A 16,216-nucleotide genomic window follows, 5' to 3' on the forward strand; every position below is an offset into this window, starting at 1 on the left:
GGTGCAAATCTATTCTCTTCCCCCAATGGATTGGATTGTTTTTCCCTCTTTGAGTCACTTTCAAATCACGTAAAAGTTGAGTATTTCCTGTCTCCGACCTCTTTACCCTTCCAGTGTATTGATGTTCTCCTCCCTCCCACCATGAGCTTCTTTATGACATATAAATTTACCCCCATTTGTTTCTTTTCCCATTTCTTTTAATATTAACCTATTTTTAATTTCTAGTTATATATATATGCATACTTATGCATATATATTTTTGCATGCATATATCTATATACCTATTTATGTCTTGTCCTTTCATCCTATACAGTTTGTTGCTGTTCCCTCTAAGTATACTTCTTTTTGCTGCCCAGGTAATAACAATAGTTTTTAAGAGTTACGAATGACCTCTTTTCTTATAGGGATACATATCATTTTAACTTATTGAGTCTCTTAAAAAAATTTCTTTTTTGTTTTTCTTTTTTCCCCTCTTTTTTAATTACCTTTTGATGATTCTCTTGAGTTCTGTGCTTGGATATCAAATTTTCTGTTCAGGTCTGGTCTTTTCTTTACAAATTCTTGGAATTCTTCTATTTTGTTGAATGACCATACTTTCCCCTGTAAGAATATAGTCAGTTTTGCTGGGTAGTTGATTCTTGGTTGTAGACCTAGTTCCCTTGCTTTCCAGAATATCGTATTCCATGCCTTTCTTTTTTTCAGTGTGGATGCAGCCAGATCCTGAGTTATCCTCACTGTGGTTCCTTGGTATCTGAATGACTTCTTCTTGGCAGCTTGTAATATCTTTTCTTTGGTCTGATATTTCTTGAATTTGGCTATAGCATTCCTGGGTGTTGTCAGTTGGGGATTAAGTACAGGAGGTGATCTGTGGATTCTATCAATCTCCACTTTTCCCTCTTGTTCAAGGATTTCGGGGCAGTTTTCTTTAATAATTTCCTGTAATATAATGTCCACGCTTTTTCTTTTGTCATGGTCTTCTGTTAGGCCAATAATTCTTAAATTGTCTCTCCTTGAACGATTTTCTAAATCCTCTGTTTTGTGAATGAGATGCTTCATATTTTCCTCAATTTTTTCATTCTTTTGGTTTTGTTTTATAGAGTCCTGCTGCCTTGTGAGGTCGCTTGATTCAAATTGTTGTATTCTGGTTCTTAAAGACTGGATTTCATCCTTAGTTTTTTGGTCATCCTTTTCCTTTTGGTTGGATTTTCTTTGGAGGTCATCTTTCATCTTCTTCACCTCATCTTTCATCTCCTTTGCCTCATCTTTCATCTCCTTTGCCTCATTTTCCAGCTGGTTGATTTTGGCTTTCAAGACACTATTTTCTGTTTCTAGATGACTTATCTTAGTTTTTAAGTTCTTTTCCCAATTGTCTTCAGCCTCTCTTAATTGTATTTTGAATTGCATTTTGAGTTCTTCCAAAGCCTGTATCCAATTCGCTGGGATTTCTGATTTTCCCTTTGCTGATCCCTCCCCCTCTGTTTCATTCTCTCTTTGCTCATTACCTGTGCAGAAGCTGTCTATTGTAATTTCTTTCTTCTTTTTCTGTTGTTTGCTCGAGTTTATCCCTTCTTTGCTCCCCGTATTTGGCTGTGCTCTTGCTCCTCTCATTTTGTTTTGGTTTTGGGGCTGTCAGTCTCCCCTCTTGGAGCTTTGTCAGATCTCTTGGTACAGTCTCTAGGGGAGGAATGTTAGCTTCCCTGTCCTCTGGAGGCTTTTGATTGGATTGAGTTCAATTGGGTTGGGCTGTATGTGGTATGAAGCACTGAGACTCTGAAGACTCCTAGAAGGCTGGGCCGCCCAGGCTCTCTCCAGTTCTCTCCAGCTGTTTCTCCGCTGTCAGCAAGTGCCTTTGCCAGCCTCCCTAAACTCTGAGGAGTTCTGATGGGATTAGATTTAACTGGATTGATCTGGTTGTGTCCCGAGGCAAAGGTGAGGCTGGAGCCAGATGGAGGGACCCAGCCACAGCCCTGTCTCTCCCTGGCTTCCTCCCCGCTGTCCAAGCTGGATGCGCTGAGCCCGGCACCCCGCTGCTCCCAAGGTAGACCCTGCAAACCAGCACCTTTGCCCGCTCAGAGGTTCCCGCTGCTGCTGGGGGCTCAGCCCTCTGGGTTGTGGGGGTGGGGTCCTGGGACCTTCGCTCTGCCTTCCCCTTAACCCTGAGTATTCTCGGATTCCAGCGTACCTTTTGATTTGAGTCCAGAAGGAGGGTTTCCCGCTTCTGTCCTGTTGTTCATCTTGGATTCCGGTGCCCTTGGAGCATTCAGTCTGTATCGGTAAGGAAGGGTCTTCCACGAGGTCTGAACTTTTGCTGCTTGCTAAGCTGCCATCTTGACTCCTCCCCCCCATATCTATATAATCTTAAAAAGCAATAATTCTAGTTCTGATTGGAAGCATTTAGCTGAAATTTTAACAATCAGTTCTCATGACCTAATTCAATTTGGCTCTTCTACACTCTGGTTGGACCAGATGTCCTATTAGAGTCTTTCTAATACTTATGGTTGTAATTGCTTACTTAGTGGGCGTACAGCTATTCCTTAAAAGAGTCTATTTTAACCTTAGCTAGACAGTTACCTGAAAGATAAAAGATTACAGGCTTGAGTCTTTCTCTGCATAGCACTCAAATCCTCCCGGTCTTCTTGAGCTTTTGGAAGTTCTCTTGACAGAGTCAACAGAAGATATCCCTTCTAAGGAAGTCCTTAGACCATATGATATCAATGATTACAGATCTGCTGGGGAAATCAATCTCTCAGGAGCCCAAATGAAATTAGAACCTCCTCAACTTATCCCAACAATTCAGACTGTCCTCACACTGTTTAATGGTATTACATTATTAAGATGATATTGCATGGCATTCCCTGAAAAGAGACAGCCAAAGGGACCATTTCATGAGCAAAAGAAAGTGACTGATTCACTTTCACTGTAAAGGCCTAGAAGAAATTCACCAAAAGGGAGTTGACTAGAGTTTACTCTCAATCACCTGAGCACATCTGACTCTTTTTTCTACATCTTTTTTCACTTTATTCCCTAAAACTGAATTTTTTTCATCCTCCATGACCCACTTCAAATTCTGCTTCACCCAAGAAGCCTTCTCTGATTTCTCCCTTTTCCCAGAAGTCTGGATGTTCTTGACTGTCTCTATGTTCTTATATCATAATGTTTATAGAATATTTCCTATATTTGCAATGAATTAAGTTCACCAAAATAACTACATATCTGTTCTGTGCAAGACCTCAGTGGGAAATGCATTACTTCTATCCAATATAATCCCCATGCCATCCTGAAAAAAAAATTAACAAATAATTGTTAAACACTCACAAAGTTCAGGTACTTTGCCTGAAGCTCTTAGGCTACTTGTGGTTTAATACTGGAACACTGATACTTGTTATACAAAATATTAGGTATATTAGTATTTATTTTGAGGCTCAAGTTAGGGCTATCCAGTAGATGATCAACTACCTGAGTAATTCTGCTAAAATTCTGCTAGGCTTCCTAGCCCTGCTCATCAATCCTATCCTTCCCCTTCTCTAGACCTCCTCACAGGAACAATGGAAGGCTGAATTATGTTCAAAATAAAAAACACCTCCAAGGACTTTCAGCTTTGAATTTAAGGGTTAAGATTTCTTTCATACTCTAATACCAAGCCTGAATTTAGAAACCTTATTTGATAGCCTTGAACAAAGGGATTGCCAGAGGTCTTTTTCTCTCCTTTACATCCCTATTGCCCTCTGGGTGGAGTAGGAAGTAAAAAGACCCTTCTCTTTGTGTTATTCCTTCTCCCTTCACTAAATATTTACCCCACAGGTGTTAATCTAACATGGCTATGACAACACAGAAAATTTTAAGTGCCTTTGGAGTTACTGAGTGGAAGGGACTTTCCAGGCAGTCTCACCTATCTTTTCCAACAAGCACAAAACCCTAGAATTATGGAAGTCAGGTAAGAAAGAGATTTAGCTATAGGATCTGCTAGTTCTTACATTTTACAGGGGAAATGGAGGAAAGACAATGACTTCATGAACATCACATCACTAGTGAGTCAAAGCTGGATCTAAAACTCAGTTCTAATGGCTCATCAGATCCTTCAGCCTCCCAGTCCTACTCTTCAGTTGTTCCCCATTTCTGTCTAGCATCTTGTTTATTACCATCATCATTCTTTCAATTTGGTTGTGATGAGAAGTTTCCATCCAATTTCTATGGAGTACTTCTGTTTTCTATAGGAATACCTCTGAGGATCACTGAAGACATTCTGCCTGGTGTTGTATTCATTTTTGTGTATATGATTCTGTCTCCTCCAATGAAATTGTGACTCATTGAGGACAAAGACAAAGCCGAGAATTTTTCTGAATCCCCAACAGTTGAGTACTCTACACGTGGTAAGTACAAAAAAAATGAGGATTCCTAGCAATTGTTTCTTCTTTGAATTTAAAATGTTTTCACTCTAGTGGAAAGAAAAAATCTTATTATTTACAGGCTGTAGCGAATGGCATAAGAAGCACTATAATAAATAGGGTTCAAGTTAAGTCCAAGGATTGCTACTTATTGGTTATGAGGTTTTCAACAAATCACTTCCCCTTTCTAGGCCTCAGATTCCTCATTTGACTATAAAGAAGAAAATGCTTTGCAAAGTGTGAAACTCTATATAAATGAGAGAGATCATCGATCTGATTATCGAGCCATCCCTTCCTTAACCAGAAGTTTATGACATTATCCAGGACCCTTTGATGTCTCTTCCCAAACTGGTTTGCTTAGTTAAAATACTCAACAAAGAATGGGAACAATGGCCAGAAAGAGAACAATTAACACAGATTTATAAAATCTTACAGCTGAAAAGACTTTCAAGATCATCTAATTGAATATGTACCTGTCTGAAAGTTCTATCTACAACATCTCTTACAAATAGTCTTCCATGTTCTTCTGGAAACCATCAAATAATGAGGGAACTCACCTTTTCCTGAACGAGTCCATTCCACTTTTGGATACTTTAGCTTTATTTTGAACCTAAATTTACCTCTTTACAGTTTCACAGAATAATAGAACTTAGGAGTTAGAAGCGACTACCCCAGATTTACTCAAAGGAATCTCTATTATAATGTACCCCAAAATGATCATTCAGCCCTCTTCTTGAAGGCCTCTAATGAGAGAACTCAGCACATTCCAATGTAAGTCATTATCCTTTTGGAACAGTTCTAATTGTTAGGAAGTTTGTTTTGTAAGGGCTAAAAATTAACATTGGGCTAAATATAAGAGAAATGTGGTCACTGAAATTATTACTCATCCAAATGACTTTATAGCAATTTATTTATAAAATAGGGAGGGAACGAGTAAGGTAGAGAGATGAGAGAGAGGATAGAGAACATATCTATCCTATCACACTAGTTAATTACTCCAGTCCAGTTTGAACCAGGCGGGGCTTGTTAACCCTCCACTGGAGGACCATAAGCCAGAGGTTCTGGTGGTAAATAAAGCAAGGGTTCTAGCCCCAAGGCCTCCTCCAAGACAGAGGGCCTCTCTGGAAGCTAGTCCCTCCAGGATCCAGAAAAGGAGTCAGTCTTTTCACTCACCCCCATGGTAGTCAAAAGAGAACATCCTCCACCAACCTTCAAAGGCTCAAAAGCTCAAAATAGCTTCAATCACCCCCTCACAGGAAGTTGCTGTTATTTTTAAAGACCTTTCTTTTCATCACTTCCTGTGCCTTCCCCCACTTTACAGGGACCAATTGTAGCTTTTTAAATTTTCTTAGGACTGCCCAAGGGGACAGTCTGTCATTTCTGAGTTGTCACCCACTTTAGTATGTGGGTTGTGAATCTCCCCCAACTTAATAATAAAATGGGGGTATTTATACTTCTGGTGATTAAATCTAAAAGCAGGGGAGAGTTAATCCCATTTTCACAGTTTACTGATATTAAAACCTAAATTTGTCTGGAGCTAACTAATCTAATGATTTTTGATTTTCTTTAAGATGTTCATTCAAATAAAACAGAGAACAAGATATAGTAATAAAAATATTGAATTTATAATAAAAAGTTAGGTTTGAATCATAGCTCTGATATAGTCATGCAAAAATACTCTTTTTGAGCCTCTTCCCCCACCTGAAAATTAAGTGGCTAGACAAGATGACCTCTCAATTCCCATTAGATCATAAATTAAGAACCCTGCAAATACTTAAAAATAGGTAGTATATTTCCCCCAAAGTCTTCTCTTTTCCAAACTATCTTCAGATACCTTTATTAAGGCTTATATTCAGTGATCTTGGCTAATGTCATGTTATAATCTTTGTGATTTTGCTATGGATATTCTCTAGTTTTTTATTCCCTTCTAAAAATGGTGGTGTCCAGAAATGAATGCAATGTGCCAGATGTGGTTTGACTAGAGCAAAGTAGAGAAGGCCTTTTGCCTCCTATGCTCTAGGAAATGTAACTTTGAATGCCATCTAAAATCCCATTCACTTTTCGGGCTGTTCGAGTTGGCTGATGACTCACATTGATCTTGCTTCAGATGAAATGTTGACTGGTTGTTATTCTTCCATCTTATATTTGTGAAAGCAATTGTTTAAACACAGGTGGTGAAATCTACATAGAGCTCTATTCAATTTTGTTTTATTACTTTATTATTCCAGTTTTTATAGCCTCAGATCTGTTTGAATCCTGGCTCAGCCAAAAGATTGACTATCCATTACAACTTTTATACAGGTTCTCACTACGACTCCCTAACCTGGTTCTCATAGACTGTAGTGGATTTAGTTCACTGAAATACTATTCTAATGGCTCATTTTGGTGTAGAGGTAACACTGGGTTCTTGAAGACTACATTATATAGGCTTTGACAAGTGCAACCAAGCTAGGAACGTTTTGAGGGCCAGCCTGGAAAGGAACTATGTGTTTGTTATTTGGGGGTCAATTTAACTAAATGCAGAAAAGCTCATCAAAAGATTGGTCACAAGGTTACAAAAGGTTTATCCATAGCAAATCAAGGGAACCTTTTTCACAGTCCTAATTGGAGTTATAAACCACATCTGTATATTCAGTACCCTTGCCAATGAAAGCTTAGCATGTGCGAAAAGAGGGGAATAAAACTGCATTCCATTTAATAACAATTCGATAAACTTTTATTAATTATTGCTCTGCATAGGATGCCTACATATATGAAAAACATAGAAAACCTATCTTCAAGGAGATTATGCCCTAAATCTACCATGTCAACCAATAAATATTGAACAAAGTAGGGTAAGATAGAGTTACCAAGAAAGGAACTTCAATCCAATTCAGATATGGTTGTCTCTGAGTGGGAAAGGGCAAGCCACCTTTGGCTACAGGCATTCAAGATTTTTCCTTCTTAATCGAAATAATGCAAGTGAATTTAAATTGCACAGATTTCTCTTGACCACTTTTTGCTGAAGATTTCTGCACCTCGAAGCTCTGTCTGGTCTCTCATTTCTTCTTGCGGCAGCATTTTCGGCGGCCCAGTGAACAGGTTCCAATATTTTCTTCTTTGCTGGTACATCTAATAAATCTGCATCTGCCCTGCCTCACTTTACAGTACATGTTGTTTATTCGTTCCAGCAACCAACTTTCGCCTGGAAGGAGAGGAGATTGTTAAACTGTGTGAGCAAGGCAAGAATTGTGGCTGCTAATGGTGCATCACAGTGCAATGGATAGAGTGCTGTGACTAGAGTCAGGAAGACCTTACTTCAAATTTGGCCTCAGATACTTCCTATTCGTGTGACCTTTGGTAAGTCGCTTAACTACTGTCTGCCTCAGTTTCCTCTATTGTAAAATAGAGATAATAGCACCTATCTCCCAGGGTTGTTATGAGGACAAAATGAGATATTAGTAAAGTATTTAGACACATAGTAGGTACTATATAAAATGCTAACTACTACTACTAATAATAAACTAAAACCTCTAATTCTAGATTCCAGAATTCCAGAAACCTGAACAAAAATATCACCAACTTTGTATCATGGATATCATAATTGTTAAGGTTATAGTACCAGGGGATTATTAGTTAAATGATTTAGGACAAAATTTAATTTTAGCTTTAGCTGATCCAATCCAACAAGCACTTAACTTCTCCCTAAGTGCTAAAAATTCAGTGGTAAACAGTCCCTGCCCTCAAGAAGTTCATATTCTAATATGAAAAATATGGAAGTGGGTATCAAGTGATAACACATGAATAACCCAATGGAATTTCTTGTCAGCTACTGGAGTGGTGAGAGAAGAGGGGAGGGAGAGAAAATAAATCATGGAATCATAAAAAAAATTTTTAAAAGAAGTTTGTATTCTAGCTAATGACCCACCCTCATCTAAACCTAAATGCTCAACCTCTGTAAACATCCATTTCTTCATCTGTAAAGTAGGAATAACAATAGCACCTGTTTCACTGGGTTGTTTGTGAGAATATGTAGAGATAGCTATAAATTATAATTATGTGGCTAATTATGATATATCATATAATATATAATCACTTTGCAAATATTTTGGCTCTCTATAGATGCTATCTATTATTACTAATGACTTAATAGCCCACGTTTTTTAATCAACATTTCTCCTGTTAAAAAGAAAAAAAAACACTAAAGGAGGGTTTGGGGAGTTGGAGAGATTTTTTTTATTCTAAGGCTATGTTATTATAGTAGGCAGAAAACTGCTTCAAAGCCAGGAAGAACTGGATTCACCTCTAACCAGAGGCATATACTGGCTCTGTGACTCAGAACAAGATAACTAATTAATTAACGTCTCAACACTCTAGGCCAGTGTCAAATTCCAATAGAAACAGATCCATGCAGCTGTGAGAAAACCACAATTAGAATTATCCATATTCTATTGTATTTTTCTTTATTTTGTTAATATTTCCCAGAGACACTTTTCATCTACTTCTCCTCAATAGTTTTGAAAGCAGCATTTGAGTCAATTTGACACTTCTGTCTTGGCAACACTTTTAAAGACTGCAATTTGCAAAGAAGATTTTGACCACAATTGGTGGAGGGAATTTTCTTTACCTACAAACTCCCTATACCAACGTCTGAGGTCTATTCTCAATGCCTGAGGCTATAGCCATATCATCAAAGGGGTGCAATATAGACTGTCTAATTGCCTGTCCATGCAACTGATGTTTCTTTGACTCTATGGTAAGCGGTTTTGTCCTGAAAAACAGCTACCCTATGCTAATCCTTAGGGTGCAAGTGGCTTCATGGTCACTAACGGGACCAGGGACTAGATTCAGAATGCCTCCTTTCAAACTTGTCCTTTCTACCAGAACTACTGGGAAACTCAAGTCTATTATGATGAGGACTACCCGTTATGCATGTGAGAAATAATAACTAACATTGATATAACACTTCACATTAGCAAAGTGCTTTTCACATATAATCTCATTTTATTTCCCCAAAACCCCTAGAAAGAAAGTTGTGGTTTTATCATTTTTAGAGATGAGGAACCTAAAGTTAAGAGGAGTTTAAATGACTTGCCTAGATTTCATTTTTTTTTTACTTGAAATCGAGAAAAGGGTCCAGAGCCAATAGAAAGAAATTTTTGTAGTCACATTTTTTTTTACTCTTTTCAAATCAACTTATTAGTTAAAATGTCTTCTCTGTGAAAGAGGGAATAAAAAAGATGAAGAATATTGTGACAGTCGAAACAAAGAACATAAGATTATATAGAAGGCTAGCTTTGGACCAAAGGACATACGAGTTTGTCTTATTTCAGATATATACATATATTCTCTCACACCTCAGTTCCTTGGGGTCAAGGACTGTTTTAATTTTGTGTGCTCAATGCTGAGGGCAGAGACTTGTACCTAGAAAGTACTCAATACCTAGGGAACTGAATGCCAGCTATGTGAACCTAAGAAAGACACTCCTTGTCCCCTTTGCAATTCTAAGGCTTCACATAATAGAGTTGCCCCCTGGCCATTCTAAGATTCTACTTCTTGGAGTTAGAGTATTCCAGGATGTTGGTGGTCACCAAGTCCAACCTCCTTATTCAACAGAGTGGCTTGCTTAGGGTTACAGAACTAGTAAGAGTCAGGGGTGGGATTTGAACCAGGACTTCATGGTCCAGACCAATCCACTACCCTAGTTCAATGACCTCATGCAAATCCACAGCACTCACTAGTGCTTCCTTAACCAGATTAAAATATAATTAGGAAATATTTAGCAATATAAATTAAAATATACTAAAGCATAGATAATATTACATTTTGAAATAGTCAGTATGTGGTCTACAAGGACCTTCCCCCCTCCCTTTCTATTTAAGTATTATAACACTGCATTACCCTATGCTATTTCTGCACTAGTAGAGGTAATTTTCAAATCAGGAATTCCCCAAAACAATAACATCACAAATCTGGACCCTACCCCCCAAATTATATTTGAGTTTTAATATAATTGATGCTCTAAGCCTATATGTATATAGTGTGTTTGTCAAAAAGGAAGTGTGACTGAAAAGCATTAGAATTGCTCTGATGTCTACTCTGCCTCCCTCTTCCCTCTGCCTCTTAGTCTTTTCTATTTCTTTCTGTGACCTTATCATAATAGAACTAAGTGCAAAATAATGAAAGCCAACATTTATATAGCATTTAATATATCCCAGGCTCTGTGCTAAGCACTTTACAATTATCTCATTTGATCCTCACAAAAACCCTGGCTGGTAGTACTATTATTATCCACATTTTTATAGTTGAGGAAACTGAGACAAACAGAAGTTAAATGATTTGTCTGTGGTCATACAAGAGCTAATAAGAGTCTAAAGCTGGACTTCAACACAGGTTTTTTCTGTCTTCAAATCCAACACTCTAACTACTTTGCCACAAAAGATTTACCAAGATATTAAAAGTCAGGCATAGTTTTTCTGGCCAACAGTTCAGGGATGAACCAGACATGACTGTGAAAAGTGCTTTTTGATGATACAAAATGACATGAGAGGGCTCTTTGTTCATGAAGACTGGACTGTTTTGGTCCCTAAGGACCTTTCCATTTGCTTCAGTGCTCCTAAGAAAATGTAAATTCTCACTATAGTCTTAAAAAATGAGAATATCTGTATTGCGATTCCTAACAAATACATTATAAGTTTTTGCTATTTGGTTTAAAAAAAAAAACAGAGAGACCCATTTTAGTATCTCTCGTAGAGACTTCTGACTTTCTCCTTATGTCAAGAGGACTCTTCTGTCATATCCTGGTAGTCATTGGACTAAAATCATTTGCAAACCAGTCTCTGGGGTAATGTTTCTTTCCTTCTTCCCTGCCTCCTTTCTGTCATTCAGAGGATTTGCTAGAATTAAATGCACTTGGAAGAACTAGATATATATCCTCATTTCATAATGATATATGTTCTTTCCCTCTGGCAACCTTTTTTCCAGACCCAAAGCACTTGACCCCATCTTACCTGGAGCAGGCACCAGGAACAAGAAGAAGAAGAAAAAGAGCAGGTAATGAATCCTCATGGTCGATGTTTAATGGTGCCTCCACCCAAGACACTGTGGAACTTCCAAGAAAAAAATAGGAAAGGTGCTCACCTGTGTCTTATCGAGGATGGTGCTGGTCAGAGTGAGCAGGTAGATGCCCTTGCTGTCATTATAAGGCGTGGACAGCCGAATGTCTTTTCCTGATGCTTCATGCCAGGAGCTCTTACGACATAGAGCTCCACCCACTCACCTTGCACATGTCACTGTCCAGGTGACAGACAAAGGATGCAGATAGATGTACCAAAGAAGTCATTATACCATCCTGTCCCCTTATCCCAATCCATGAAGAATAATCCAATTAGGGTATAAATCTTGTAGTAGGTCTGGAAGTAGTAAATGTGGATATTTTCCCTCCCCAGTTTGGAGCAGTATAAGAACATCTGAGCTTGGCTTGATTTTTCCTCAGCACTGGCGTACCTTCCTCACCCCCAGCCCCACCTTTTACCTTTGAGAAGGGGATTTCTGAAGGCAGTCTCAAAGAGGATCCTCCACAATGTTGGGCTTACCACAGAGTATGCTTTTGCTCCAGAGATTAAGTCAAAGTTGAGTCAGAATCATATACCTTTGAGATAGAAACACAATTTGACTGCCTTTGAAGTGGTGGGAGAAGGATGTGCGGGCAGCACTGCCTCAGAAGGTTCACCTCATAGAATTTACTTTATTAATGGATATCTTTATTAAAATAAATCAACAATCTCGTATTTAAATGCCTATTGTGTACTGGGCTCTACTGATACTAGGTGTGATATTAGATACTCTGGATTAAAGACAAAATGAAACAGTCCCTCCTCTCAAGAGGCTTATATTCTATTGGGACAAAAACTGTACATACACATGTGCATATATGTATTCAGGGCATTCCAAAAGCTATTAAAACTTAAAGGGCAGGACAATTAGGTATAAAAGCATGGAGAAGGGGATTTGGGGTGAAATGTATGAGAAATAGTAAGAAGAACCCATTACATTCTTCCCTTTGTCCAAAGAACTACTAAGAGGATGAGTCATAGGAAGCTGCACCATTTTACTTCCTCAGAGAATGCTGGCATGAGACATGCTAATAAGCAATGATTTGTCCAGTGAGTGTTTAAACAGTCACTCTTCACGTGAGTTAGGAGCTCAGAGACACCTATTCATAAGACATCAGGTACTAGGGGCTCACCGAGCCCACAGAGACAAGGAAATATTTCATCAAATCATAGAATGTCAAAGATGGAAAGAACTTTGGAAATTATCTAGTCCAAGCCTGTCATTTTGCAGAGAAAGAAATTGAGACCTAGAGAAGGACATTTGGTCAAGTTCATATAACTGGTGTCAGACCTGGAATTGTCCCAGACAATTAATTTCTTGATTCCTAAATGGGTGCCAAAGCAGTTAATTCACTTCTAGCTCAGTTTTCTAGACTATAAAATGGTGATAATAATAGCACTTATCTCACATGCTTATTGTAAAGACTAAATGAGATAATAATTGTAAAGCACTTAACACAGTGCCTGACAAGAAGTAGGCACTTAAATGCTGATTTGTTAAGCTGTTGCCAATTAATTTATTGATCACTATGGTTTGGATTTACAGACTTTTCATAGCCTGATTGAATCATCTGAACACAACTAAGCTTCTTTGTTCCTTTGGTGCCTTATAGCTTTAACTGTAAAGAAGCCTGGATAACAATAAGTCTGTGTCAAGCCCTTCCTCCAGGGTGACTGAGTGATATCATAGAATGTCAGAGCTTGAAAGGATTTTAAGAGTCTATTTAGGCTAATAATTCCTCTCCTCCCTAATTTTCCACTTGTGGAAACTCTCTCCAGTCTCTCTGAGCACTCCCAGAAAAGGAAAAGGACATTCTCAAGATCAAACAGCTAGTTAGTGACAGATTCCAGAATTCAAACCTTGGTGTCCTAATTTCCAGTCTAGTGGTGTGCTCACAAGATCTTATGAAACTGCATCAGCTTAATGAGTCTGTAATATTAAAAGACTATGCTTGGCTAAGAGACAGCTTAGGTGGTGCAGTGGCAGAGGACTGAGCTTGGAATCAGGGAGCCTCAGCTTCATAGTTCAAGCCTGGTCTCAAATGCTTACTAGCTATATATTCTTCAGTTCCTAATCTTTAAAATGAGCTGGAGAAGGAAATGGTAAATATTTCCACTATATTCATCAAGAAAATCCCACACGGAAGAAAAACAACTGCTTGATCACAAGGGTTGATGGGGATATGATTGGGGATGTGAACTTTAAACAATCACCTTAATATAAATATTAATAATATGGAAATAGGTCTTGATCAATGACACATGTAAAACCTAGTGGAATTGTGCATCATCTATGAGAGGAGGTTGAGGGGAGGGGAGGGAAAGAACATGAATCTTGTAACCACGGGAAAATATTCTAAATTAACTAATTAATAAAATTTTCCAAAAAAGAAAAAAAAAAGAAAATCCCACATGGGTTCATGAAGAGTCAGACACAAATGAAACAACTGAAATAACAATGTGTCTGGCTACTGTCTCATTTCGTTAAAATTCAATCCTTAACTCTCAAGTGTTAGAATTTGAACCATGGCAGAAATTTATTTTAATGGAATTAGATAAAAACTATGAGTGGAGCCACAAAGTTGATAGATAGGCAAAGGAATTACTTGAGTATATGAGAAGGATGCAAAGGAAGGAAGGAAACAGGATTTGAGTACTATGGGGAGTTGTAACTTTGCTCAAACATTTTATTCAAAACTGTAAAGATAGTCTTAGAGATCTCAGTTCCTCCACCATTACTTCATCCTTGGGAGAGGAAGGACTACTACTCAGGTGGGTGGATTCCTAAAGCTTCACTAAGCTAGGGAAATGTGGCTGACCCACCCCTCTCTAGCATTTTACGAAATGAGATGTTAGCAGGTTTATTAATATTTAGTTAGAAAAATACATATATATAAACTTTTTCAGTTAGGTCTTTACTGTTTCCCTTATGTTAGACCATATCACCATAAATCTCAGTGAGAGGAATAGTAAGGACCAAAAGAGCATGTATTGAGGAAGGTCTTGCATGGGCTGCTTTTTATTTATAGGATAAAAAGAACAAAAGGGCTGGGAGTAATTATCAATTACTTCCTTGAATAATTATCTACTGTGGCTGAGGAAATAAATGGATTCACACAAAAATATTGGTAATAAACAATACAAACAAAACAAAGAATTTCCTCGACCCCATACATAAGTATTTAAATAGGTGCAGGGTAATTCTTTAAAGGAAGGCATTAGTAGCTGGTGGGAATTAGGAAAGGTTTCATGTGGATGATGGTACATAAAGTGAACTTTGAAATAAACTAGAGATCCTAAAAGATAGAGTTGAGGAAGAAGCTTATTTCAGGTAGGGAACAACCAAATACAAAGGGATGGAAATAGGAAAAGGACTGTTTGATGGGAAGTTGAGTTTGATAATTATGGGAAGTTATATAATATATATATATATATATATATATAATATATAATATATAATATATGGGAAGTTATAACTTGGCACACACATTTTGTTCAAATTATAGTCACCAGGTTCAAATATGATTTTATGTCACAGGGCAGTGAGAGATTTTCCATTCTATGCCCTTTTTCCTCCCTCTATTTCAAACTGTCTCATGTCTGGTGAGAAAGAAGTTCCTGCCTACCTCATCCTTCAAGGGTTTGAATCCTTCCAGTTTTAATTCTATAATCCTCTGATACTACATTATCCCTGCAGTTCATCCTGGTCTTTTCTCTCAACCTCTTTAAATTAGGACCACAGGGTGCAGGTGAGTGGCTCAGTGAATTGAGAGTCAGACCCATAAATGGGAGGTCCTGGGTTCAAATCTGGATTTAGACACTTCCTAGCTATGTGACCCTGGGCAAGTCACTATTGCCTAGCCCCTACCACTCTTCTGCTTTAGAACCCATATACAGTATTGGTTCTAAGGTGGAAGATAAGAGTTTTAAAAATATATAAATAATAAATCAGGACCACAATAACCCAACTAGATTCAACTTCTTGTTTAATACCTAAAAGTTAAGACTCTCAGAGGGCAATGGGAGCAGGGAAACAGGAAGAATAACACTCCAGTCAACTTTTACATCTTACTATTAATTGGTATCTCACTGATTCCCATCTCTTCTTAGAAATTCCCCTTTTTATCCCTTTCCTTCTTCTCTATCAACACATAGAGTTGTATAGCAATGTCAAAAAGCACCTAAGTAAACTTTTATCCTTCATTATGATTATAAAATAATTAAAATTTTAGAAAATGATCTGGGATACTAGGAGATAAAGTGAGTTGTCCAGGCTTAACCAATATGTAAGGGTAGAGTATGTGTCAGAAGTAGGATTTGAATCCAGGTCTTCCTGGAATTCACTTTCTAACCACTATGACCCACTCTACTTCTGCACTCTTTGCAAAGTGGACACAGATACGCATAGGTAGAAGGAGTTCTTTCCTGAGAGCTTGTTACACTGATGAAGCAATGGTTCTAGTCAAAATAATCATAATAGATCACCTTTCTTTAGGATTTTCAAGTTTACAAAGTTCTTTCTCTTCACTGGTACCACTCTTCTGAGGTTCAGTAGTAGAAGTATTATTCCCATTTTACAGATGAGAAAACAAACTCAAAATGGTTAAATTGTCTTGCCCAAGATCATAGAGCTAGTTAGAGGAAGAGTCAATATAAGCACCTAGGTATCCTGATACCCTGTCCAAGTATCTTTCCAACTGTTCCATATTACCAAGAAGATTCAAGACACTATTATAT

The 16,216-nt window shown here is 37.9% G+C and overlaps 2 protein-coding genes across 18 annotated transcripts in view; one reads left to right on the forward strand and one right to left on the reverse strand.

Annotated features, from left to right (window-relative positions):
* LOC103092677 (actin, cytoplasmic 1-like) overlaps positions 1–16,216 on the forward strand; it is a 106,249-nt gene that overhangs the window by 76,077 nt on the left and 13,956 nt on the right. For 5 of the 17 annotated variants that reach the window (XM_056813413.1, XM_056813407.1, XM_056813410.1 and 2 more), the window contains 3 exons: positions 4,215–4,370; positions 7,556–7,724; positions 11,349–11,417. The exons of 1 other annotated variant lie outside the window; for it this stretch is intronic. The gene's annotated coding sequence lies outside the window, so the exon portion shown is untranslated. Of the gene's footprint in view, positions 1–2,271; positions 3,935–4,214; positions 4,371–7,113; positions 7,725–11,348; positions 11,418–11,812; positions 11,936–16,216 lie in introns of those variants that run through there. 11 more of the 17 variants (XM_056813408.1, XM_056813414.1, XM_056813412.1 and 8 more) reach the window with 8 other exon arrangements.
* LOC100032666 (beta-defensin 103A-like) lies at positions 7,087–11,828 on the reverse strand. The gene is made up of 2 exons (XM_001381586.4): positions 11,375–11,828; positions 7,087–7,569 (listed from the first exon to the last, which is right to left on the reverse strand). The coding sequence occupies exons 1-2, from the start codon at positions 11,430–11,432 to the stop codon at positions 7,424–7,426; spliced, it is 204 nt and encodes a 67-aa protein (XP_001381623.1). The 5' UTR covers positions 11,433–11,828; the 3' UTR covers positions 7,087–7,423.

This window comes from Monodelphis domestica, chromosome 1 (assembly GCF_027887165.1).
Source record: "Monodelphis domestica isolate mMonDom1 chromosome 1, mMonDom1.pri, whole genome shotgun sequence".
Taxonomy (NCBI): Eukaryota; Metazoa; Chordata; class Mammalia; order Didelphimorphia; family Didelphidae; genus Monodelphis; species Monodelphis domestica.

Coding starts and splice junctions, on each gene's coding strand:
- LOC100032666 (XM_001381586.4), bottom strand. CDS start 11,432: ATGAGGATTCATTACCTGCTCTTTTTCTTCTTCTTCTTGTTCCTGGTG. Junction 7,570..11,374: donor GTTCCTGGTGCCTGCTCCAG/GTAAGATGGGGT, acceptor CTCTCCTTCCAG/GCGAAAGTTGGTTGCTGGAA.